The sequence below is a fragment of the Canis lupus genome, chromosome 5 (assembly GCF_003254725.2).
Source record: "Canis lupus dingo isolate Sandy chromosome 5, ASM325472v2, whole genome shotgun sequence".
In the NCBI taxonomy this organism is placed as follows: Eukaryota; Metazoa; Chordata; class Mammalia; order Carnivora; family Canidae; genus Canis; species Canis lupus.
In genome coordinates, this window is record NC_064247.1 from 31,539,891 (window position 1) to 31,566,220 (window position 26,330).

Here is a 26,330-nt window from a genome sequence, read left to right on the forward strand (position 1 = left end):
ACAGCTTTCAAGAATTCCGTATCAGTTACAATATTTATTGTAGGTTCGTTTCTGATAAACAAAGAGGAAATGGCCTTCCTTTATGAATTTTCTCAGAATTGTTTTCATGCCTGGGTGTTGCATTTTATTAATCACCTTCTTAGATTTTTTTTTTTTTTAAACAACAACAATAAGGAATATTTAAAAACCTGCCAGGGTCGAGAGGAACCTAAAGATACATGCGGCATCATGCAATGTAGTATGGTGCCAGAGATCTCAGAACAGTAAAAAAGGACATTAGGTAAAAACTAATGAAGTCAGAATAAAAAGCATAGACTTTAGTTAATAATAATGAGTCAACACTGGTTTAATAGTTGTGACGAATGTACCACTAACAACAGATACTACCAATAGGGAAAATTGAGTGTGGCATATATGGGAACTCTGTATGATCTTCACAGTGGTTCTATAAATCAAAAAACATCCAAAAAAACAAAATTTATTTTAAAAATAAATTTTGAGGGGGATCCCTGGGTGGCTCAGAAGTTTGGCACCTGCCTTCGGCCCAGGGCATAATAATCCTGGGGTCCTTGGGTCGGGTCCCGCATCGGGCTCCCTGCATGGAGCCTGCTTCTCCCTCTGCCTGTGTCTCTGCCCCCCCCCCCCCCGTCTCTGATGAATGAATAAATAAAATCTTTTTAAAAAATTAAAAATAAAATAAAAATAAATTTTGAGAATGACAAAAAGTTTCAGGTTGAGAAAATCATGGATACAAATGTATCAGAAAAATGAAGAAAACAGGGGGATCCCTGGTGGCCCAGCGGTTTGGCGCCTGCCTTTGGCCCAGGGCGCGATCCTGGAGACCCGGGATCGAATCCCACGTCGGGCTCCTGGCGCATGGAGCCTGCTTCTCCCTCTGCCTGTGTCTCTGCCTCTCTCTCTCTCTCTCTCTCTCTCTCTGTGTGTGACTATCATAAATGGAAGAAAGAAAAAAAGAAAGAAAAGAAAAGAAAAGAAAAAAGAAAAAAGAAAAGAAAAGAAAAGAAAAGAAAGAAAGCAATCTCCTGTTAAGATTCAGGATAAAATTCCCAGTGGCAGCATCAACCATGAGCCATGTCCAACACCTGGAGGGGGTGATGGCGGCTTGCTATGGACCACACCGTCAGATGACTAAGTAACTCTATGGTCAAGAAGACACTGTAAGGTTCTCATGGACATGCTCAGTTAGTCTTGTCCTGGAACAGGGTAAAACAAAAAAAACAATTTGTGTTTAAAGCTTCTATTTGGAGTACTGGGTTCTCAAATGATTTTTGTGTTATTATAAACATTAATCTTCTAAATACACAAAAGTAGTTCTTGTATGGACCAAGAGTTAGGAGCCAAAGAAAATAATCCAAATGAAATTTAAAAATCAAATTCCACTTATTAATTTTATAGAATATGTAACTTAAAGTATATGAATGTACCTACATTAGTAAAGGAAAAGTTCATATAATCACACTGACGGGAAAGCTTTTTAAATTTTCTCAATGATAAAATACTGCACCTTCTATTCAGCCGCTCTGTTCAGGCATCTACGGTAATGTGTTCAAGCACAGCATGCGGTACATTTATCCCACAGGAACCACAATATACTGAGACAGACAGAAAATCATCTGTTTTAAAGCTGTGGTTTAGACACATTCACCTGGCAACAACACTCATTCGATAAACATGCAGCACCACTGTGCTAGACACTATTGTAGGTAGGTATACGATACTCCAATAAACAAGACTCCTGCCCTTGGGGGGCTCCCGTTCCAGCGAGCAAACAACAAATATAACAAACAAGGGAACACTGTGTGTGCTCTAAGGAAATCTGTGCTACAGAAAAAGAGAAATGACAACAGGATAAGGTGATCAGAGCTATGGCAAGTGTGGGGGGAAGTGGTCAGGACAGGCCTCATGCAGCCAAGACATTCGGTCAGAGACATGAAGATGAGGAGGGAGTCAGCCACGTGGATGTGAGGGGTCAGTGAGTCAGGCCACGTAGCACTGCATTTAGGGGTGCGTCCACAGAATCCATCCAACAGGAAACAAGAACGTCGGCCTACTGCCACAGTAACATCAGAAGAGGCATCCTGCATCCGGGTGTCAATACTCCTACAGACAAGTGTATTCCTTCATACCTTTTTCATCTCATTTTCTAAATTCTCCTCCTCTTGGCCTTCGGACAGCCTCCTCCTCAGATCGGCTATCTCCCTCTCTGCGGACTCCCGGTACTGCGCCCACTGGCTCCGCTCCTGCTCCAGCCGCAGGTGGAACTGGTGTTCGTAGTCACGGACTGTTTCTACAAAACATCACCACAGATGGCAAGTCTGAGCGCTCTAAGGAAGAATGTTCCGGCGCAATGAAATTTTAAAAGGAGTTACATAAGGAGATCATGCCTAGTTTCTGGAAATCTTCTAATTTATGTGAAACAACTTAAAGTTAAGATTTCTGGTACTTGGGATGCCTGGGTGGCTCAGTGGTTGAGCATCTGCCTTCGTCGTGACCCTGGGGTCCTGGGATTGAGTTCTGCATCATGCTCCCCGCAGGGAGCCTGCTTCTCCCTCGGCCTCTGTCTCTGCCTCATTCTCTCTATCTCTCATGAATAAGTAAATAAAATCTTAAAAAAAAAAAAAAAAGAATTGTGGTTCTTATTCTGTGCAGTTTTGCTAAGGGCTTTAAACCATCTCTAATCTTCATGGCAGGCAGGTGCCATGTGTCTCTCACAGATGGGGAAAGCTCAGGGGAGGTGAGACACTCTAGCCAGAGAATGTTTCACAAGTAGGGAGCAGCAGAGCTGGAATTCAGAGCTGGGACCAACCTCCCGACACTACACTTCAGCTCCTGAGACAAATGGACTGTCACTCCAATCCAACTATCTGAAGGAGGGAGAAAAGGGATATGCTTCTGGAATAGTTTACTATAACTGAGGATTCTAAACTGAGACAAATTCTATACAGTCGCTAGTAAATGGCTTTATCTTTAATCTTAAGGCATTATGGGATAAACACTGCTGACTGCCCCTAACTACCTCCCCCCTCAACAAAATCCCACTTTTGTTTTGGAAGCCAGTGGCCCAACTTAAAAACTAGATTTTCCAGCTGCCTTTGTAGTTATGGGTAACCACACACCTGACTAAATGAGAGGGGGTGTATGTGCTGGAGACTTCTACAAAATGTTTGCTGCTTCTCTGAGGGTGACTGGAGGAGGAGTAGCCACTTTCCAGCCATAAGGAGAATGGAGTTGAAACCATACAATAAGGGATGGAAGAAGTGAAGAAACCTGGGACGTTGGTGATGTCGTGGAAGCACTGTAACCAGCCTACAGTCCCTCCCTCCAGACTGCTGCTTCTGTGGGAAAAATGGACTCCTGTGTGGGTAAGCCATGGTTATCGGGTACCATGAAGCTTACAGCCACCCCAAGGTGATGGCCACCAACCTGGAAATACAGGCTCTTCTTTCAGAAAGCACAAAAAGCAAAAATGACACCTAAGTGCCTAGATGGGGAGAAAGCCACCACTATTTCACATTTTTAATATTAATTAAACGAAGGACGCCCAGGTGGCTCTACTGTTGAGCATCTGCCTTCGGCTCAGGGCACATTCCCAGAGTCCTGGGATCAAGTCCCACATTGGGCTCCCTGCAGGGAGCCTGCTTCTCCCTCTGCCTGTGTCTTTGCCTCTGTGTCTCTCTCATGAATAAATAAAACCTTAATATATTCCAGGAACCCAAAGCTTAGTGGCAACATCTTTCATTTCATTGGCGTCTGGTCAGAAACACAGGCAGTGACTGGGGCCCCAGTGCCAACAGCAGACAGGCTCAACTGCTACTCTTCCTCCAGTCCCAGGTCACAGGCCTGCAGCCGAGACAGCCTGTCTATTCTAGCCCATGCCTTTCTACCACGGAAAAGAGTCTTCCCTGCAATTCTCTGACATCATGGCCACACAGGACTGGGGGGTGGTCAGGAAGCATGAGTGGGGACAGGACTCAGCCCGGTGCCCCTGCCCACCCCCTGCACCCAAGCGCCCAGCCGGGCCCCCAAAGCAGGGGAACGCAGCCATGGCTCAGCGCTGCAGCCCCATCCACACTCCTAGTAGGCCTCCTCTACTCGGCTCGGGGCAGAGGCAAACGGCAGCCCCACCAATGCCACTGACTTCTCCTGTCTCAGAGAGCACAGTGCACCCTGACGACACTCCTGCATACAGCCACACGTCAACTCAGGCCACAGCTGAAGACCCTCTGAAAACGCTGTCCACCATTAGCAGCAGCGATCTTGGGAAATCGCAGCACAAATCGAACGTTCTTCGTCTTTACCTTTCATCACAGCCTGGAGCGAGGCCACCTCTTCTCTCCACTGTCTTTTCACTTCATCGATTGCTTCCTGCTTGGTGTTCTCAGAGACCGTGGCGATGGCCTTAATGTTCTCCACCTCCGCCTGGGCTTCCCACAGCTGCGTGCGCAGGTGCCCCAGGTCGTCCTGCGCCGCCTGCAACACTGCATTTTGCCTCTTCAGGTCCTCTGGGGAGAAAGTAAGAGGCTTTCCATTAACCAAGGGTTTGCCTGTATCAGGCTGACCTTCCAAAGAAGAGGTAAAGCATTACATTTATGATGTTAACATCCTAAAGAAGAAATTAAGCATTAAATTTTAACATGCTATCTTAGAAAACGAAATTTTTAAAAAATTTATTTTAGAGAGAGAGCATGCAGGTGGGAGGAGGGGCAGAGGGCAAGGGAGCCTGCCTCAGGGCTTGATCCCAGGACTGCTAGATCATGACCCGAGCCAAAACCAAGAGCCGGACACTCAACTGACTGAGTCATCCATGCACCCCCCAAAATGAAATTATTTTAATAAAGATAAAATTTAAGGTATGCACTGTATCACAAATCCATTGCTTATTAATTATCCAACCAGACAGCAATTAAGTACATAGCTTTACAGTTAAAATGAGGCTCTTTCACTCACTGGCTAATGAACTTATTTGACCTCTTTTGCTGCCTCGGTTTCCACATCTATGAGATGGGCCTTAAGAACAGCCACCTCAGAAGGTTGCTTTAATGCTAAAACAACTTGCTGAAAATGCTTATTAGTAGTAGTACGATACTGGCACAAAGTAAACATTCAAGAAATGGTTAGCAGAGGAGAAAAGCAAGCCAGAGTCCACAGCAGCTACCAGGTCAAGGATTCTTTAATGTCAGGTTAATTTTCTCCGTGCCCCTTTACCACCTCTTAAAGTTTCTCAGACATGCCAGCTGCAGGATTTAAGCCTGGGCAGGACATGTGTTTAGCCAGATGGACTCTCATACAAGGTGAATCTACCGACAGTATGTGGCAGAGTGCCTGTTCCCCACCACACTCACTATTCTCCACTTTTCAAAACCCTTGCCAATGTCATGGGGAGAAGCTGGTGACACCTGTCATCCGTATTTCCCAATCAGTAGTGAGGCTAATGCCCATGTTTCTTCTTTGGTGATAGTCTTTACCTGTGTTTCCAATGAACCCGTCTTTTCCTCTGGTTTGGAAGAGTATTTTACATACACTGAATACTGACTCTTTTCTTAGAAAACTTGCCCAGTCTGCTACTGTTTGTGTCTCAACTTTTCCATATCTTTCACCATCTAAAAGTTATGAGACATTCATGCAGAAGAATCATCCATCTTTATATAAAGTCATCAATTCCCTTCACAGAACGCAGTAACTAAGCTAGCTGGCCAGGAGAACAGCCTGACTTAGGGCCTAATTCTGTCGCTGGCTGGCTGCAGGACCTGAAGGAGCCACAAAGCCCTCAAGCCAGGATGGTGGCAATGCCTCTCTACGAGAACTTCTAAGCACTTGAAAAAAAATCAAATAGATAATATTAAAGAACTTTTAAAAGTTGTGAAGACAGGGACACCTGGGTGGCTCAGTGGTTGACCATCTGCCTTCAGCTCAGGGTGTGATCCCGGGGTCCTGGGATCAAGTCTCACATTGGGCTCCCTGCAGGGAGCCTGCTTCTCCCTCTGCCTGTGTCTCTGCCTCTCTGTGTGCATCTCTCATGAATAAATAACAAAATCTTAAAAAAAAAAAAAAAAAGTTGTGAAGACACTGATCATTATCACATACACACAAAGAGGAATCCAGTTTGGCAGTCTGAGTAACAGGGGAAACGTCAGTCATGCTAATTGTAAGTAAAGGTGTTCAAGAGAGCTTGACTCTCTCAACATGTTTCACATTGCCTCGTCACCACTATTAAAACACCACTATTAAAACCCAGGGGCACCTGAGTGGCTCCATCAGTTAAGCATCCGACTCTTGGTTTCGGCTCGGGTCATGATCTCACAGTTGTGGAATCAAACACCCACAGGCTCTATGCTCAGTGGGGTGTCTGCTGGAGATTTTCTCCCCTCCCTCTACCTTCACCCCTGTTCAGTAACCTCCCTCTCTTTCTCAAATAAATAAATATTCTGAAACACAAGTCAGAGAAAGTGATAAGAATGTTAACTGCAGGAAGCAATTATCTATCTGGAAATAAAGACAGACATCTAGGAAACGGTGGCAGGTATGTGGGAGTGACCCCGACACTAAACACGTGAGGCCACAGAAGGAAAACTGTGTGTGTCAGCTTCATGTTCTGCGTGTAAAAGTGTTTTTGTAAAACGTGAACTAAAAGAAAAAAGCATTATCTTTGGGATACTTTGTTATTTCTGAGAACTACAATTTTGTCAAGACTCAAGTCTATACACACACACCTGCTCATGCTCCTTTTTACTGGAAATTACCCCGAGCTATAGCTATCATGTTGTCACTAGGAAAGAAAAACTGCACATACCAAACCTAAATACTAATTTGTGGCCTGTTTCCACAGAGTTAAGAGAGCAGTACAGAGTGCCCCAAAGAAGACTAGGTCAAATTTTGTTTATGACTTACTTGGTGTGTAATATCTACTTTATGTGCTACATATTAAATATATTTAAATGAGACAAATAGTTAAAAGTTAGAAAAACCTAAACTTTCTGTACTGAAACAGTTCAAATCTGTTTGCCCATGGTACAGGTTATTATTAAGGAATAGTTATGTTACTATTTTGGTTTTGTATACATAATGATAAAGATTTTCAAACATGCTCTAAAACTGAGAATCTATGAAAAAAAAAACTGAGAATCTAGTACAACAATCTTTGATACACCTATCACCAAGATTTGGCCACATTTATTTCAAGCATCCTTTTTCTATGAAATATTTTAAAAATAAGCCCCAGAAACAATATTACATTTTCTAACATATGACACATGCACCTCTAAAAACATGAACATTTTCTTATGCAAACACGGTGCCATTGTCACACTTAACATGTTTGATATAATCTAATAGCCAAACTGTAGTAAAATTTCTCCAATTACCACAAAAATGTCTTTTGGAAGACCTGTTTGAATTAGGATTGAATGAAGACACTTCATTTGGTTATACTAACACTTCATAGAATACTTCAGAGACAAATATACAGAATTCTGTAATGGAAACTTATTACCTATTATGTAGTTTCATCTTCTTCTTTTTTTTTTTTTTTTAAGGATTTTATTTTTAAGTAATCTCTACACCAAACGTGGGGCTTGAACTTGCAACCATGAGATCAAGAGCCACACGTGCCACTGAATGAGCCAGCCGGGTGCCCGAGCTTCATCAATTTTTAATATTACTGTTATATCCGCCTCAATTTCTTTTTAAGAAATAAAACATTACAAAAGCTCTACCTCCCTCAGAAGTAACAACTCTCAGGAATTTGAAGGTTTCCATCATCAGGCATATTTTTACACCTTTACTCTGACACAGGCTCTTTTTTTTTTTTTTTTTCTGACACAGGCTCTTAAACCTTAATGCTCTCAACAGCGCGGTGTTCTTCTGCAATTATCTCTAACCCTCAACACTGCTTGTGAGATGGTTAATACACGTAAACTACTTCGTTTGGTAACTGCAGTGCCACAGTGCCAAAGCATGAGCTATCACGCTCATGGGCACACAGATATGGAGCAGGAATCTACCTTTTCTATACAGATGTTCCCAATTTTCTACACCACTCTCCCAGGTTTTTTCTATTTTTGTAAAACCATCTATGCCATATGTCACATTTCTCTTTATGTGAGAACCCGATTATGGAACTCCTACCCTATAAAAATGCTCTATTCTCATGCTAGTACTACCCTACCAAAATACAGCAGTATTTTTACTATTTTGTCTATTCTTGCTTGTACACATTTAAAGTTTTGATAGTTTAATAAAAGCACCATAGTAGTTCTGGATGAAATAGGAAGACTTTACCTACCAGATTCAAAAGTTATTATTATAAGCTTTATGTACCCACTACCCAACTCCAGCAATCAAAACCTATGGGCAGCCTTGCCCCATCCACCCATGTGCACTCCACAACATACTATTAGGAGGTAAGTCCCAGACATTTTTTTTTAAGCTAATAAACTTTATTTTCTTAGAGCAATGTCAGGCTCACAGCAAAACCGAGCAGGAAGTAGAGTTCCCATCGCTCTGGCCCTACGCCCACACAAGCTCCCCTACTGTCCACACCCCTCACCACAGCAGTACATTTGTTATCATCACTAAGCCTACAATGACACATTATCAAAGTCCACAGTCTACACTAGGACAATGTGTAATAACGTGTATCTGCCATTGTGTATCATACAGAATAATGCCTAAAAAATCCTCTCTGCACTGCCTATTCATTCCCTTTTCCCTCCTAACCCATGGCAACCAATCATCATTTTACTGCCTCAGCAGTTTTCCCCTTTTCCAGGACGTTCTATCATTAGAATCCTACAGTATGTAGTCTTTTCAGATTCGCTTCTTCCACTTGATGACTTTCTTTTTATGCTGAATATTCTACTGTCTGGATGTACCAGTTTATCTGTTTATCTACTAAAGGACATCTTGATTGCTTCCAAGTTTTGGCAATTATTAATAAAGTTGCTATACACATCCACGTGGTTTTTGCATGGACAGGAATTTTCAATTCATTCAGGTATGCAGTAAGGAGGAAAACTTTTAAATGATATTAGCTAAGAGTATGCTTAGTTTTGTAAGAAACTGCACAACTACCTCCCAAAGTGACTGACTGTATTATCTTGTATTCCCATCAGCAATGCATGAAAGTTCCAACTGCTCCACATCATCAGCAGCACTTGGTACGGTGTTTTAGATTTGGGGCATTACAATATGTGTAGTTATTTCTCATTTTTCAACATATTCACAGATTTATGCAGCCATTACCACAATCAATTTTGGAACATTCTAATCTCCCCAGAAAGAAACCCAGTGCTCTTTATGACCTCCCAACTCTCTAGCCCTTTCCCACCCTCCCCACCCCCCAGTATCAAGCAACCACTAATCTACTTTCTATCCCTATTGACCATCTATCTACCTATTCTGGATATTTCAAAGAAATGTAATCCTACAATACATGATCCTCTGTGACTCACTTGTCACTTAGCATAATGCTTTCAAAGTTCATCCCTGCTGTAGTGAGTGCCAGCACTTCATTCCTTTTTATGCAGGAATAATAAAAATCTATCCATTCATCAGGTGACATTTGGGTTGCCCCTCACATTTTGGCTATTATGAATATTGCTGCTACAGCTGTTTATGTGCAGGTTTATATATGGACACATTTTCTTTTGTGTCAGGAGTGAAATTCTGGATCAAATGTTAACTCCGTTTAACCATTTTAAGAGCTGAAAGGCTATTTTCCAAACCTATGGACCATTTAACCGTCCTGCTAGTAGTGTGTGAGGGTACTTACTTCTCTCCATCTTGCCATACCTGTTATTAACTGACATCTTGATACAGGCATCCTAGTGGGTGTGAAGTGGAATCTCACTATAACTCTGATTTGTGATTCTGATAGTGACATTGACATCTTATGTGTTTACTGGCCACTTGTGTATCTTCTTTGAAGCAATGTCTATTCAGTCTGTTGACCATTTTTAACTGAGCTGTCTTTGTATTAGTTATAAGTTTCTGATATATATAGATAAAAGTCCCTTATCTGATATAATATTTGCGGAAATTTGTCCCATTCAGTGGGCTGTCTTTTCACTACCTTGACAGTGTCCCTGGAAACACAAAAACATTTAATTTTGATGAAGTCTACTCTGTCTACTTCTTCACTGGTTGCTTCTGCTTATAATGTCCTATCTAAGACATCACTGCCTAATTCCGAGGTTGCAAAGATTTCTCCCAAGGTTTTCTTCTAAGAGTTTTATAGTCTATCTTTTAAACCTAGGTCTTTGAGACATTCCAAGTGAATCTGTATAAATGCTGGGGATCCAAGTAATTCTTGTGCATGTGGATATCCAGATGTCTCAGCACAATGTGTTGAAAAGGTGTTTTTTTTCCCAGCTGAATTGTTTTGACATCTTGTAGAAAATCAATTGATCATATATACAAGGTTTACTCCTGGATTCTAAACTCTATTTCATGGAACTACTACCTATACTTATGCTAGCACTACACTGTCTTGATTACTGTTGCTTTGTAGTAAGTTTTAAAGTCAGGAGATATGAGTCCTCTGACTTGGTTCTTGTTTTCCAAAAATGTTTTGGGCCTGCATCCCTAACGTGTTGTATAAATTTTAGGATCAGCCTCTCCACTTCTACAAAAAAGGCAACTAAGACAATGAAAGACACTGCACTAAATATGTAAACCAGGGGGTATTGTCAAGTATTAAGTCTTCTGATATATGAACATAGAATTTTTTCCAATTATTTAGATTATTTTAAGTTTTTTAACACCATTTTAAAGTTTTCAATGTACAAGTTTTACACTTAATTTTCTTAATTTTATGTTTCTTCCTAAATACATCATTAATTTTGATGCTACTGTAAACAGAATTGTTTCCTTAGTTCCATTTTCAGACTATTCATTGCAAGTATATAGAAGTACAAATGGTTTGAACCCATAGGTCAATTAATATCTGACAAAGCAGGAAAGAACACCCAATGGGAAAAGAATCTCTCTTCAAAAAATAGTGTTAGGAAAACTGGACAGCAACATGCAGAAGAATGAAACTGGACCACTTTCTTACACCATAACAAAATACAGACCTAAATGTGAGATATGAAATCATAAAAATCATAGAGAACATAAGCAGCAGATTCTTTGACATTGACTATAGCAAATTCTAGATAGGTCTCCTACGGCATAGGGAAACAAAAGCAAAAATAAACTATTGGGATTTCAAAAAATAAATAGCTTCTGCACAGCAAAGGAAACAATCAACAATCTTAACAACCTTAAGAAACAATCAACAAGCCTACTGAATGGGAGAAGATATTTGCCAATGACATACCTGATAAAAGGCTAGTACCCGAAATCCATAAAGAATTGATTGGGGGCAGCCTGGGTGGTTCAGCGGTTTAGTGCTGCCTTCAGCCCAGGGCCTGATCTTGGGGACCTGGGATCGAGTCCCGCGTCGGGCTCCCTGCATGGAGCCTGCTTCTCCCTCTGCCTGTGTCTCTGCCCCTTTCTCTCTCTCTCTCTCTCTCTCTCTATATATATATATATATAGTGTGTCTCTCATGAATGAATAAATAAAATCTTTAAAAATAAAAAAATAAAAATAAAAAAAGAATTGATTGGGACGCCTGGGTGGCCCAGTGGTTGGGTGTGGCATAAAAAAATAAAAATAAAAATAAAAAAAGAATTGATTGGGACGCCTGGGTGGCCCAGTGGTTGGGTGTGGCTTCGGCTCAGGACATGAAGCATGTAGCATGGAGTCCCGGGATCGAGTCCTGCATTGGGCTCCCTGCATGGAACCTACCTCTCTGTGTCTCCCTCATGAATAAATAAATAAAATCTTTAAAAAAAGAAATACAGGGATCCCTGGGTGGCGCAGCGGTTTGGCGCCTGCCTTTGACCCAGGGCGCGATCCTGGAGATCCGGGATCAAATCCCACATCGGGCTCCCGGTGCATGGAGCCTGCTTCTCTCTCTGACTGTGTCTCTGCCTCTCTCTCTCTCTCTCTCTCTCTCTCTCTGTGTGACTATCATAAGTAAATAAAAATTAAAAAAAAAAAAGAAATACAGAAATGTTACTCTTCTTTAGCTCTTTTCTTTTCCCATGTCTATGCTGTTATTATTATAGACATTATGATCTATATATGCTAAAAACCCAATGATACATTGCTATAACTATTGCTTCGTGTAGTTTTCTCTTAAAGAAACTGAGAGGAGAAAGGAGACCAAGTATATCTTTATAGCATGTGTTATACTAACCTTATTTACCATTTCTGGCTTTCTTCAATTGATCCTTTGGATTGGAATTACCATCTGGTGTCAGTTCCTTACTCTAATATAGCTTTCCTCCCACACAACTCCTTTGTGCTGACATTGGCAAATATATTACATTTCCATATGTTACAGGGCCAATAAAACAGAAATATACATATTGCCTTATATCATTGCCTTTTAAAAAGATTTTGAGAAAGAAAAAGTGTGGGAGAGAGAGCACAAGAGGGTGGGGGGCAAAGGGAGAGGGAGAAGCAGGATCCTCACTCAGCAGGAAGCCTGATGTAGGGCTCAACCCCAGGACCCAGGGATCATGACCTGAGCTGAGGGGAAACACTTAACTTACTGAGCCATCCAGGCACCCTTTATATCAACGCTTTCTGAAATCCATTAAGAAATAATTATACTGTTATAATTGCACAATTATCTTACCAAGGACTTTTTTTTCATGTAAGTTCAAATTACTGTCTGTATTTATTTGTTTTCAGTTGAAGAATTTCCTTCAGTATATCTTGAAAAGCAATTTTCTAGGAAAAAATTTTCTCAGTTTTTGTCTGAGATAATGTCTTTCATCTTTTTTGAAAGACGCTTTTGCTGGAAAAAGGATTCTTGGGGTTCCCCCCTCTTTTGGGCATTTAAAATGCATCCTACTGCCTCCTGGCCACCATCGTTTATAATGAGAAGTCATCAGTTAATCTCATTGAAGTTCCTTATAGGTGACAAGTTGTCTTTCTCTGGCTCCTTTCTAAGGTTTTCTGTGTCTCTGGGTTTCAACATTTTTACTATGATGTGTCTGTGTGTGGATATCTTTGCATATCTTTAGCCTACTTTGACTTCAATGAGCTTCTTAGATATCTTAGATACTTTTAATCAAATGTGGGAAATTTTCAGCCATTCTCTCTCTTCAAATATTTTTTTCTTTCTCTCTCACCTCTCCTTCTGAACGTCCCATTATACCTATGTTGGCAAATTTAATAATGCCCCACATTTCTATTAGGCTCTGTTCGTGCTTCTATTTTCTTTCAGTTCTTCAAACTAGACAATCTTAAGCGATCTATCTTCAAGTCCACTAATTCTTTCTTCTGCCAATTCAAACCTACTGCTGAGCCCCTACACTGAATTTTTCATTTTAGTTGTACTTTTCAACTTCAGAATTTCCACTGGGTTGTTATAATTTCTTTACTGATAGTTCTCCATTTGATGAAACACTGTCACACTTTACTTCATTAAGTACGTTATTCTCTGGTTCTTTTAACATGTATGGCCACTTTGAAGTGTCCATTAAATCTGTTATCTGGTCAGTCTCACAGGCATTGCACGTTTTCCTTGGTATGGATCAGAGTTTCCTAAGTTTTCTGTTGTTATTGTTGAAAGTGACTTTTTTTTTTTAAATAATATATTGCAGCAATTCTGGTACTGATCCACCCAATCCTCTTCCCAGCTTCTTGTCATCTATTTGTCTAGTAGTTAGCTGGATTTAAATATAAGTTCATTTCTTCTCCTCTACCCCTGCAGTGTGAAGCTGCTGCTGTTGCTCCTGAAAAAGTATGCCTTGGGCATGTGCAGAGTCACTGTGGAATGAAAGCTTTTGCAGGGCTACCTTTTGAGTGTCTCTTTCCCTGACCATATCCATCAAACTCCACACTTTACTGCTGGTACTCTTCTAAGTAATATATCTGCTTTAGGAAAGGGTACTGAGTTGGGGAGATGGAAGTGGTAGCCTCTGGTCTTCTTCGCTTGTTTCTCCCATCATGGAGCCTCCATCCAGTACACCATACCCAAGGTACAGCTTCTACCTTGACTGGGGTTTGGCAGAAGAAAGGAGCTCAACTTCTCAGCCACATTCAACTGCAACTTCACCTCTATAACAGGTAGCTAGGTGGGGGTGGAGAGGAAGGTTCCATAGTCCTCAACTGTGAGCTGGGGAGAGCGCAGATCCTGTGTTCTTGACGTCATCCACCTGGAGTTGAGTTTCTGTAATACCAGGCTGGGAGGGGAGGGAAAGGTAGCAGTTCATGGATCAAATGCCAGAGACTCTATTTTTGCCAAGATTTAGTAGATTTTCTTGAACTAATGTTTCATTTGCTAAAGGACCACTTCTAGAGACTTAAGTTTTTTAAAGAATAATTTTCATCAGTTTTGCTGGGGAATGTGTCTGCAGTTCATGTTACAAGAAATGGGACTCCCAAACTTATCATTTACCCATAAATACTTCAGCATGTATCTCTAGGAGATAATGACCATTTTTTAAAATACACATAAAACTTAGCATCTTAACCACTTTTAAAGGTACAATTCAATGGTGTTAAAAGTATTCACTTTGTGCAATCAATCTCTACAACCTTTTTTTTTTTTTTTTTTTTAATCTCTACAACTTTTCATCTTAAAAAACTGACTTGGGACACTTGGGTTCCTCAGTGGTTGAGGTCTGCCTTTAGCTCAGGTTATGATCCTGGGGTCCTGGGATCTACTTCCGTATCAGGCTCCCCGCAGGAAACTTGCTTCTCCCTCTGCCTATGTCTCTGACTCTCTGTGTTTCTCATGAATAAATAAAAATCTTTAAAAAAAAAAAAACTGAACTACACCCATTAAACATTAAACAACAACTCTTTCACCTTCAAGCCCCTGGCAACCACATTCTACATTGTTTCTGTAAGTTTAATTATTCAAGATATCTCACATAACTGGACTCATACATTATTTGTCTTTTTTCTGGCTAATTTCACTTTATAAGGATATTTTCATAGTTGAAAATATTTGACAATGTCTGAATACCATCAAACTTCCAGTCAGTATTGAAAAGTCCAGTTGTCTTAATATTTTTAAATAGTTCAGCCCTTTGAGTCAAAATTCAAATAAGGTCCATACATTAGTCAATATGTACTTTAAGTTTCTTTTAATCTATAAGTTTCTCCTTTGCCTCTTTTTCCTTGAACTTTATAGAGTAAACTACAGGTTGTGCTAGGTGCCTCTAGCAGTCTGGATTTTGCTAACTGCATACAGGTAACACAGCTGAACTTGTTCTTTCATTCATGGGATTTCCTATAATACAGTGGTTCAATATAGTACGCCAGCATCTTCTTGATCCTATTCTTCCTTATAAAACCAAAGATAGTCTGAAGATCCATGAAGGAAAAAACTGAGACTTTAATTGGAATTTCTCTGGATTTACAGACTGAGAAGAGAATTAGCTTCTTTATGACATAGTCTTTCCACCTATGAACACGGCATCACATTCCATTTATTTGGGGTTTCTTTCAGGTACATCAGCACTGTTTTATAACTCTCCTTTATAAAGGTTTTACACAACCATGGTTAGACTTATTCCCAAGTGACTAAAAATTATGATTTTTTTTCTATTTGTCTTTTTTTTTTTTTCAGAATTTATTTTTCTTCTATTACTTCTCTAATTAGTTACTGGTACAGAGAATCATTACTGATTTAGTTAACACTACTGATTATAGATAAGATCTATATTGATCTTCATTCCAACAGTGTTGGTAACTCTCTTTAGTTCTAATTGTGTAGATCTCTTGGTTACTGTATGTTGATAATCATATGGACTCTATATAGAGATAAAACTATCCTTAACTTTCCAAATTTTATGACTCATTTCTTTTTATTTTATTGTATTGGCTAGGAGGACCTCCGGTATAAAAATAAAGTACTGATAATAGGCTTTCTTATCTCATTTCACTATTAAATATGATACAGGCTATTGGTTTCTTTCTATTAAAAATATTTTCAAAAAAAATATATTTTCACAGGCTAAGCCAGGCCCTCCTGCATACTAATTCGCTAAGAACTAGTACGAACTCATTACTAGAGAGGTGTTAAATTTTATTCAATGTCTTTTCTGGTTTATCCTAATTTGTTAATGTAGTTAGTTACATCAACAGATGTTCTAATGTTAAACTATCCTTGCATTCCTAGTATGCATAGTCATAGTGTAATATTTTTGAACATTCTATTGAAGTCGGTTTTATTTAGGATTTTAAACTCTAGTCATAAATGAGATTAATTTATTTGTATGCTAGTATTAGTGCTGCTTGTTTAGGTATCAAGGTTAGACTAATTCCACAAAATGAAATGGATGGCTCTCTTTTTGTTTCTGACATAGCATATAAAAGAAACATATTTTCCTTGTAGATTTAACAAAATTTGCCTATGCCTGTGGCATCTTTCATAGTAAGAATTCTGTTTATTGACTTAGTTTTCTTTATGGTTATGGTTTATTCAGGTTTTCTACTGGAGGTAATTTTGGTAATTCATACTTCCTGGGATACTATTCAACTGAATACCCAAGATTTTTGGCACAGACATACACAGTATCCATAGTTCTACCGTATCAGTAGTTGTTTTGTTTTACCCCAAAGACGTGCTTTTTATTGAGTGTAACTGTTAACTTTGCTTTCCATTTCATTAATTTCTATTTTTTCTTCTACATTCTTTGTTTTCACCCCTTTTATAGCTTCTGGAGCTGAACACTTAGATCATTTATTTTTCAATCTCTCATCTTTTAATAATTTAATTTTAATAAATGCTTTTAAAAGCTTATTCTCCAAGTACTGTTTTAGCTGCTTCTCCTAAGTATCTTCACTGTATTCTCAGATTTTGCGACCTCCACTGATTTGCTCTTTAACTCAAGAGCAACAGGACTGCACTCTTAGTTTTTAAACTTTTATTATTTATTTTTTAAAGCTTTTGTTTGTTTGTTTGTTGTTTATTCATGAGAGACAGAGAAAGAGAGAGAGAGAGAGAGAGAGAGGCAGAGACAGGCAGAGGGAGAAGCAGGCTCCATGCAAAGAGCCTGATGCAGGACCCAATCCTGGGACTCCAGAATCACACCCTGGGATGAAGGCAGGTGCTAAACCACTGAGACACCCCGGGATCCCCAGTTTTTAAACTTTTAAAAAACATTGTTGTTTAAAATCTTTAACATTAGGTAAGAAAACGTAAGTACCTTGATTTATTTTAATTATGTTGAGTCTTTGAGATATATGTACATAGACAATTTGTTAAGTTTTTTTATGAATATAAAAGGAATAAACGTTTTTGGTTCCTTGGGTATAAAATTGGTTCCTTGGGTATAAAAATGAAACTTTTTAAAATTCTGTTGCTCACAGGTATTATATTCTTACCTACTGCTTAATCTAGAACTTGACACAATATTAAACATCTCCTTTGTGTGCATCTGTTCATTTCTTCTTTCAATTCTTTCACCTTTTGTTCTATACGGCACATCATGGTGATTTCCTTAGGTATATACAAGTTCATGATTCTCATATTTTCTTGGTAGATTGTTTCTTTCCTTATAAGATAGCTTTCTATATTCCTTCAATGCTTTTTGCCTTAAGCCCTAATCTTGTTATCATTGCATTTGTTTTACTTTCTTCTTCAACCTAACATAAGCTATGAAGTTTTGGTTTTGTTCTTTATCCTCAAACTTATCAGTTTCTATGACTGGTATTGTTTCTTCCATTCTATGTATTCCCTCTGTTTACTCTTCTTGCAAATGTCATCTTTACTAGTTCTTCTGGTGATTTATGTGGGTGATTAATGCTCCTAGTTTTTATATGCCTGGAGTACTTATTTTGCTCTCATTGTTAAATAATGTAACTACATATAAAATTTTAGGTTGACAATTACTTTTCTCTGCCCTTTGAAGATCTTTCATTTTCTCCTGTCATCGATTTTGCTTATATGGCATCTCCCAACAACAATTGTTTCTTGCAGCTTTCAATGTTTTCTTTTCATTCTTGGTGTTCTATAGCTTAAGATACGTCAAAATAAGAATTTACTATTACTTACCTACTTGGTGCTTGGTATTTATGTTAAGGACTTTTTTTTTTTAAGATTTTTTTTAATTTTTTTAAAGATTTATTTATTTACTAGAGAGAGAGAAAGAGAGAGAGAACACAAGCTGGCGGAGGGGCAGATGAAGAGAGAGAAGCAGAATGCCCACTGAGCAAGAAGCCCAACATGGGGCTAGATCCCAGGACCCCAAGATCATGACCTGAGCTGAAAGCAGATGCTTAATCAACTGAGCCATCAAGGTGCCCCAAGGACTCACTTTTTTCTTAATCTCTGAAAAACTTCAGTTACTATCTCCTCAAATATTTTACCCTCCACTCTCTTCTGCAAGTTTTTTTTTAGGAATGTGTTAGAGACTCACTGCAGCCTCTATGTCAACTGCTCTTTAATGCTTCTCTGTCTCACTGGGAGGAAGAACTCCCAAATACCATTTTCTAATTTACTAAAATCTCTATGCTTTATCTATAGTTTAAAATATCTATTTATCTTATTTCAATTTATTTGTTGTTTCTAAGATATTTAATGGCTTTTAATTTTGTTTAATATACCCTAGTTTTATTTCCATATCTAAGTGCAAGGTTATGGCAACTGAACCACAAATATCTTCCTTAACCTAGATTTTAAACTACTGAAACTATTGAAACGCTGGGGACTCCTGGATGGCTCAGTGGTTGAGTGTCTGCCTTTGACTCAGGGTCGTAGTCCCAGGTCCTGGGATCAGGTCCCTCACTGGGCTCCTGGCAGGGAGCCTGCTTCTCTCTCTGCCTATGTCTCTGCCTCTCTCTGTGTGTGTCTCTCATGAATAAATTAAAAAATCTTAAAGAAACAAACAAACAAATTCTGGCTAGTTAGCATCCAAACTTTATATAAATTATGACCACACACAAAATCCTTTGAACACCGCTAGAAAATTTCATGGTCTTCTGGTGTGCTATATTTCATGGTCTTAACGTGTGCTATATTTCTATTATTTTCCTTCAAGTTCAGAACTCTATGGTCTTTTATTTGCTGCTTCATGTAACAGGCTTTCTCTTATTGACTAAGACTGAGGATTTCCAAAACACAAGCCCTATTGTCGTGCCAAGCTTTGTACTGAAGTCGGCTAAAAAAAAACCCAATCAAATACTTTTTTAAAAAGCTAAATACTTTTTCTTCAAGTTCAGTGGAAAAGCAACATAGCTTTCAGAAATACTTGTAACATCCCCAGTTGAAGCTGACAGAGAAAAGTGTGGGTACTAAGGCAGGAAGAGGCAGTTAAGAGGAGTCCAAAGGTAATAATCTCTTTTATTAGCATTCCTCCTTACTGTTTGCACTTGTACTTCAGCTGTTCTCTAAATACGAGAGCACAGCTATTATAACACCAAAGCAAAAGCTGATCCTACTGGGAAAAATATGGATGTTTGGACTCTCAGAGTTACCTTGACCTGGTTTGCTGAAAGATAAAACAAAGACTGGTGCACGTGTCAAAACCATGACTTACACTGCTACCATCTGTGACAACCATAAAAGACTCGGTTTATACTTCCTAGCAGATGCCATAATATAAGCTGCTGCTTTAGAGGACATCTGTAAATTTTATTTTCATTATAATGTAGACAAACAGCCAAGACAGAAACTGAATCAACATTTTTTATATACTATGCATTTTCTTTAGAAAAACTCTCAAAAAGGATCACATTTTTCCTTTTGAAATTTTGTAAAAAGTTATCTCAACTCAATGACCAGCTGAAGTTCACCAAAAACTCCAGATAGTAAACATACATACAGATTATTTAACAGATCTAGAAGTCCTTTAAGCAATTTTAATATACAAACTATGTTCTCTGAACAAATCCACACCACACGCTGTCTGGATCAGAAATAGAAAACTGCAACTGGTCATGTATTTCAGAAATGAGAAGTGCTTGGTCATTTTCATTTCTTCAGAATCTTACAGTAAAGTCCATTTTATAATTTAAAGGAAGAAAATTAGAAAATAAAGGAAATCCTAACGGCTTTATTTCGGAACAGAGGAAAATAGAAAACAAAATGAACAAACTCGGGGCAAGATTAGCTTGAGTTTATTGAATAAGCCAAGACTGAAAGAAAAAGCTATAAAAAGGATGGTCAGCCTACAGGACCGCTGGTGTGAGAGGAGGGAAAATAGGATGTCCCCAGCCAGTAAGGCAGTGAGCTCTAAGTGGTCATCAGAGGCAGGCCTCCATGACATTATGCATATACACTAAAGGTATCACTGGTCGTCTTGACAAGGACACACCATTGCACAAAGTCGGAAAATAGTGCCCCAACACTTAATTGTCAAAATAAGTTTTATATGGGGAAATTAACAAAGTCACATAAACACACTAATGAAATGGACAGAACTCCTTTCTCATGACATTCAACATATATTCAAATGATGATACTGTGCAAAATGTATTATCTACTCCAGAAGACTTTACTTTTTTGAAGATAAAAACTGTATCTCGGTCATCCCAACCTCCCCAGTAACTTGCAGAGTGCTACCATGCCTAGATAGGAACGCCAGCTTTCCCATCTCCAGGGCAGCCTACAGAGGAACCACATGAAACAGGGAAATAGCCACAAGAGCGTGGAGCCCCATCCCATACGACAGGCAGCAAGCCTTTCAAGTCTGGGCTGCCTTTGGTGAGTCCTATGAATGCTGCATCCTATGGAATACTGGCTTTCAAACTTCTCTGACCAGAGAATGAATTCACAGCAAAACACGTATTTTTGTGCCACAACTCTACACATACATACATATAAACATGTCGCTGACACAAAACAGTCTGTGTGACTCAACTGAACCTTACCAAGTATATTGTGCTGTTATTTTCCATTTTATTTCCCTTTTTAAAAACTGCTGGTCACAACCCATGTAATTTTTTTTAATCCATCAAAGGGTTACAACTTGTAGTCTAAAGAACACCACTGCAGGGCAGTGATCTTCAAAGGGGGTAATATCCCCTGGGGTTCACAAAGATGTTTCAAGGATTCATAGACCATATTGTTTTAATGGAATCAACTTAATCCTCAATGTTCATAAACATTCTTTCCCAAAACAGAGCAGGATTTGAATGCAGATTCTCCATACCCATCTAACTTTCCTCAACAGCCTTTCTCCCACTTAACAGGAGACAGGCCCTCTGCCCATCCTGAACTGGACTATGGGTCACTCCCCTATTGTGTAAAAATTCATCTTCTGTATCAAGCCAGAGGGACAATTTAAAATACCAGTGTCAGAGATCCCAGGGTGGCTCAGCGGTTTAGTGCCTGCCTTCAGCCCAAGGTGTGATCCTGGAGTCCCAGGATCAAGTCCCACACTGGGCTCCCTGCATGGAGCCTGCTTCTCCCTCTGTGTCTCTGCCTCTGTGTGTCTGTGAGTGTGTGTGAGTGTGTGTGTGTGTGTGTGTGTGTGTGTGTCTCATGAATAAATAAAATTTTTTTTAATAAAATCTTTTTAAAAATTAAAAAATAAAATAAAATACCAGTGTCGGGGCACCTGGGTGGCTCAGTTAAACATCTGCTTTCAGCTCAGGTCATGATCCGGGATTGAGCCTTATGTTGGGCTCCCTGCTCAGTGGAGAGCCTGCTTCTCCCTCCCTCTCTGCTCGCTCCCCCTGCTTACACTCTTATGGTCAAATAAATAAAATCTTTAAAATAAAATATCAAGGTAATAAAAAAGTGAACAACTAATAACTGGGTAACAAATTTCTGGCAGGTCAGGTGATTACAAAGTCTGTTTTTAACAAAACTGAAAGAAGCCTAATTGAATTGCCAGTCAATAGAATAGAAATATTTTTTGAAGCTGCAGACTACGTGAGTTAACATATAATTCAGAGAGAGTTTAAGAGAACGAAATAATCATCACAATAAAATAAACCTTCTATTTCCATCTACTTACTTATAAGACTAAAAGTTCTCAGCACTTCTATTAAACAAAACAAAACAAAAAACAACTGGGGGTGCCTGAGTGGCTCAGTTAGGCATCTGCCTTAGGCTCAGGTTATGATCCCAGGGTCCTGGGATCGAGCCCCGTGTCAAGCTCCAAACTCAGCAGGGAGTCTGCTTCTCCCTCTACCTCTACCCCCTTCCCACAATTCATGCTCTATCTCTCTCTTCCAAATAACTAAATAAAATCTTTAAAAAACAAAAACCCTGAAACTTATCCTTTTTTATAAGTAAATGTTATTCACGCAGAGGTTATAACTTGAGAGGAAACCCAATTATATCTCATAAGACCTGTGTTCCAATAATTTTTACTCTTTATTATTTTTTATATGTGTAAAATATTTATAGTGTGATCAACCATGCACTTATTAACAATCGTAGTGGTAACTCAGTACAGAAGATATGTGCAAGTATATTTCTGCCGCAGAGAAGTCTGACCAAATTTTCTTTAAAAAAGGCTTTTGAGCAGCAACATCTGCTAACTTACTAGAAGCAGACTTCACAGACCTAGTGAGTCAGAAACTCTGGGGGCGGAAACCCACAATCCCTGCTCTCACAAACCCTACAAGTAAAATTCTGATGCACACTCAAGCTTGTGTTCCTAAAAAAAGAAAAAAGAAACAACTTTTTAGAATAAAATTCTGAGGGAGATGTAAAACTGAAAACCCAATACATGGTGGGAAAAAAATATAAAATTTCTGCTAAAGAGCTTATTCATGTATTTTTTTAAATGAATGGTGATAGATGATTCTGCTGTATATGTTTAAGAGCGTGAAGTTTTAATTTAAATTCTTAGTGTTAACAATAGGATAGTTTACATCTTTTGCGCCTTTTTAAAATTTAAAATAAAAATTTTTAAACATCAACTTCAAAAGGGTGTGAGAGGTATATATAATTACTTTATTTAATGCATAAACTTAAAAATTGGATGATCACCAGTCTAGAGCAGCAGTTCTCTAAACTGTGGTCCTTGGATGAGCAGGACTGCAAGTTCCTATAAGCTCATCAGAAACGCACATTCTCAGGCCCCACCCCAACATACCATGTCCTATAGAGCTCTCTGGGTGATTTTTATCCACGTCAAAGTTTGGAAGCCACTGGTCTAAACTACAGCAGTGGTTTTCAAAATTTGTCGTGTATCTGAATCACCTGAAGAGCTTCTCAAAACACCAGCTGCTGGACCTTCACCCCAGAGTTGCTGACTCAGTCAAGTCTGAGACAGGACCCAAAACTGTACACTTCTGACAAGTTTCCCAGGTGACAGTGATGCTGAAGCTACTGTTCTGCAACCAGACTCTGGGAACCACTGGTCAGGAGGGCTGTGAAGCCACCGCCGTATTTCCCTCGGTCAATGGCCAACAGGTAATCCTGTCCCAGTATCTTCAGGGCCGGACCCTCTCAACATGTTCCCATGTTATCTGCCTTGTATACCTTCCTTCCTTCCTCACTCAAGTTCAAGTTCTAGGAGTTAAAGATCCATCTGATCCTTGCTCCTTGTTCATACCCAGCACCCAGGCACAATGTTTGCCTCACAGTGGGTACTAGGTCTTTACTGATAAACTGAGCAACTGCTGGATCTACCCCATGAAGTATCAGTGTTGGACAGCCTGACGTGGCTGAGGCTCTCACTAGAACAGCCTCAACCTCTTCACCTGGGCTCTCTCTCAAGTATGAAGAGCACTGAGAGCTCTGTGTCCCTGGGTGATGTAGCCTACCTACATATGTTACATATTACCATGAAGCTCAAAGACAAGGAAAATCCTAAATACTATATGTTTCAATGGGTTCTAACAGCTTCATTCTTAACCCTAGCCTCTAAATAGGCTTTTAAAGTGTAAATACAAATAAATTCAAGGTTTGTTCAATGATAAAATTAACATTGTACTACCAAGAAACTCAACATTTTAAGGCAGTCTTAGTATGGGGGGTTAGAGAGAGACTTAGGAACTTACCCTCTTTAGCCAAATATAACTCTTTAAATTTTGCTCTCTTTTGATTAAATTCTTGCTCAAGCTGCTGCTGTGCACGTAAAAATTCTGCATTAATTTTTTCCAATTCTGCTACCCGTTGCTGAAGAGAAACTGGAAAAAAAAATACTAGTTAACAAGTAATAACTTTTATTTATAAGTTAAGTTACAAGAATAAATTAGTTTTCCAGCTACACATTTCTATAATGAAACAAGTACTCAAGCTTCTTCCAAAGATCTAATATATTCTAGAAAATTCTAATTTTCACTTCTATTAAACTTAATACACACAATGCATCAATCATATAAAGTGCAACAGCATATATATAGAGAAACACATAAGGCAAATTTCCCAAAAGAGAGCTTTTAAAGTTCCTTTACATAACTGACAGAATATCAATCTACTTCTGAAGTTATTAAATATTTGAGCATTTGGGCTATTTATCCCACAAATAAACCCACTGCCAATCTTGGTAGCTCTGCTTTATCTTAAGCATTATGAGCAAAATTTAACAGGTTCTCTGGTTAGGAAAGCCATACTAGCCTAAACTATTCTCCCAATTTCAAGATGACTCATTACCATTACACTGAAATCAAAATCAAAAACCTTTTCATATAGAAATGATACATAACTGTACATTACATATGAACTCTCAGTTACTGGGAAATTATCCATTTTGTAGATTCATGGTAACTGGGATGTGGCAGGGACTAGGACACATTTTGACTTGAGAGGCTACAATTTGGCCACAGCAGATTAAATAAATGCCTATTTTGTACAAACCCAGAGGTTCTTCTGGTTCAAGCAAGAGGTGGGAGATCCAGAAGTCCAAACTGCACCTCCTCCTCTGACTCAACAGCAACCCAGCCACAAAGCAATGACCCTAATTCCTCTGGAGGATACCTACTGGTACTAATGCCACCAGTGTCTAAACACTGAGGCCAGCGGAGGTCCCAGGTCTCTACTACAAACCAATCCAGATAATGATGATTTGCTTAAAATTTTAACATTTAAAATTTACAAATAAATTTGTTTATTGCTTGCAATAAAATTTAAAATAACGAAATTAACAATGTTAATTTTAACATTTAAACTTAATGATCTGAAATTATCTCTGACGGTCCTACCGTCCCTTAACCCAGTCTGCAATTACAGTACACAGAAAAAGACTGGAAACAATGCACCAACAATTTATCTATGAGTAATGGATTTAGGCTCATTAATTTCTTCTGTGGTTTTCAAAGTTCTCTATAACTCCTCTGATAAAACTAACGAACTAAAATCAGGATCTAAAACCATGTTCAGGGACGCCTACATGGCTCAGGGATTGAGTGTCTGCCTTTGGCTCAGATCACAATCCCAGGGTTCTGGGATCAAGTCCCACATCGAGCCTGTTTCTCTTTCTGCCTATGCCTCTGCCTTTCTCTGTCTCTCATGAATAAATGAATGAAGGAAGGAAGGGAAGGAAGGGGAGGAAGGGGAGGAAAGGGAGGAAGGGAGGAAGGGGAGGAAGGGGAGGAAGGGGAGGAAGGGAGGAAGGAAGGGAGGAGAAAGAAAGAGAGAGAGAGAGAGAGAGAGAAGAAAGAAAGAAAGAAAGAAAGAAAGAAAGAAAGAAAGAAAGAAAGAAAGAAAGAAAGAAGAAAGAAAGAAAGAAAGAAAGAAAGAAAGAAAGAAAGAAAGAAAGGAAGGAAGGAAGGAAGGGGAGGGACTGCTCCTTTGAGCTTCACTATGTGCTATTAAAGGTAAGGGGTCAAAAAAAAAAAAAAAAAGGTAAGGGGTCATTTTGAGGACAAAGTAACCAGGATCTTTAGGTCAAAGCAAAGAATGACTTCCGGTCATGTAAACATTTGATAACTTTTGGAAAAAAAGAAGCATGGAGAATCCACTGGGGGAATCTGTTGTTATCTCATACTTACTATCTGAAATCACAAAGGAAACTTGTTTATCTGTGCTATTTATTTGTCTTGGTGTTTTTATCGTCCAAATCCCAACTGTTAAATAAACAAGCTTTTCACTTAACATTTTAACACTTGCTGGTATTACTGCATGAGGTCAGAAAGGACTCTGGTGAATCAAGAAAAAAGAAAAAGCAAGATCTCTCTGTCCTTCCTTTTTCCCTAACAAATATAATCCCAACTCCACTCCTACCATCCATCAAAACATGCACAAAAATGGCCATACCTTTCAACGTTATATTTAGGAACTGAAGCTAATGAATCAATAAAAACTAAAATGCAGCCAAGGGATGCCTGGCTGGCTCAGTCGGTTAAGTGTCTGACTTTTGATTTCGGCTCAGGTCATGATCTCAGCGTCCTGGGATTG

General features: G+C 39.2%; 1 protein-coding gene across 3 annotated transcripts in view; it reads right to left on the bottom strand.

Annotated features, from left to right (window-relative positions):
- RABEP1 (rabaptin, RAB GTPase binding effector protein 1) overlaps positions 1-26,330 on the bottom strand; it is a 101,280-nt gene that overhangs the window by 38,962 nt on the left and 35,988 nt on the right. For 2 of the 3 annotated variants that reach the window (XM_025462026.3, XM_035716304.2), the window contains exons 2-4: positions 23,993-24,121; positions 4,320-4,523; positions 2,148-2,308 (exon numbers count right to left, since the gene is read on the bottom strand). In XM_025462026.3, coding sequence (XP_025317811.1) covers positions 2,148-2,308; positions 4,320-4,523; positions 23,993-24,121 — 494 coding nt within the window. The remainder of the gene's footprint in view (positions 1-2,147; positions 2,309-4,319; positions 4,524-23,992; positions 24,122-26,330) is intronic. The other variant, XM_025462028.3, reaches the window with a different exon arrangement.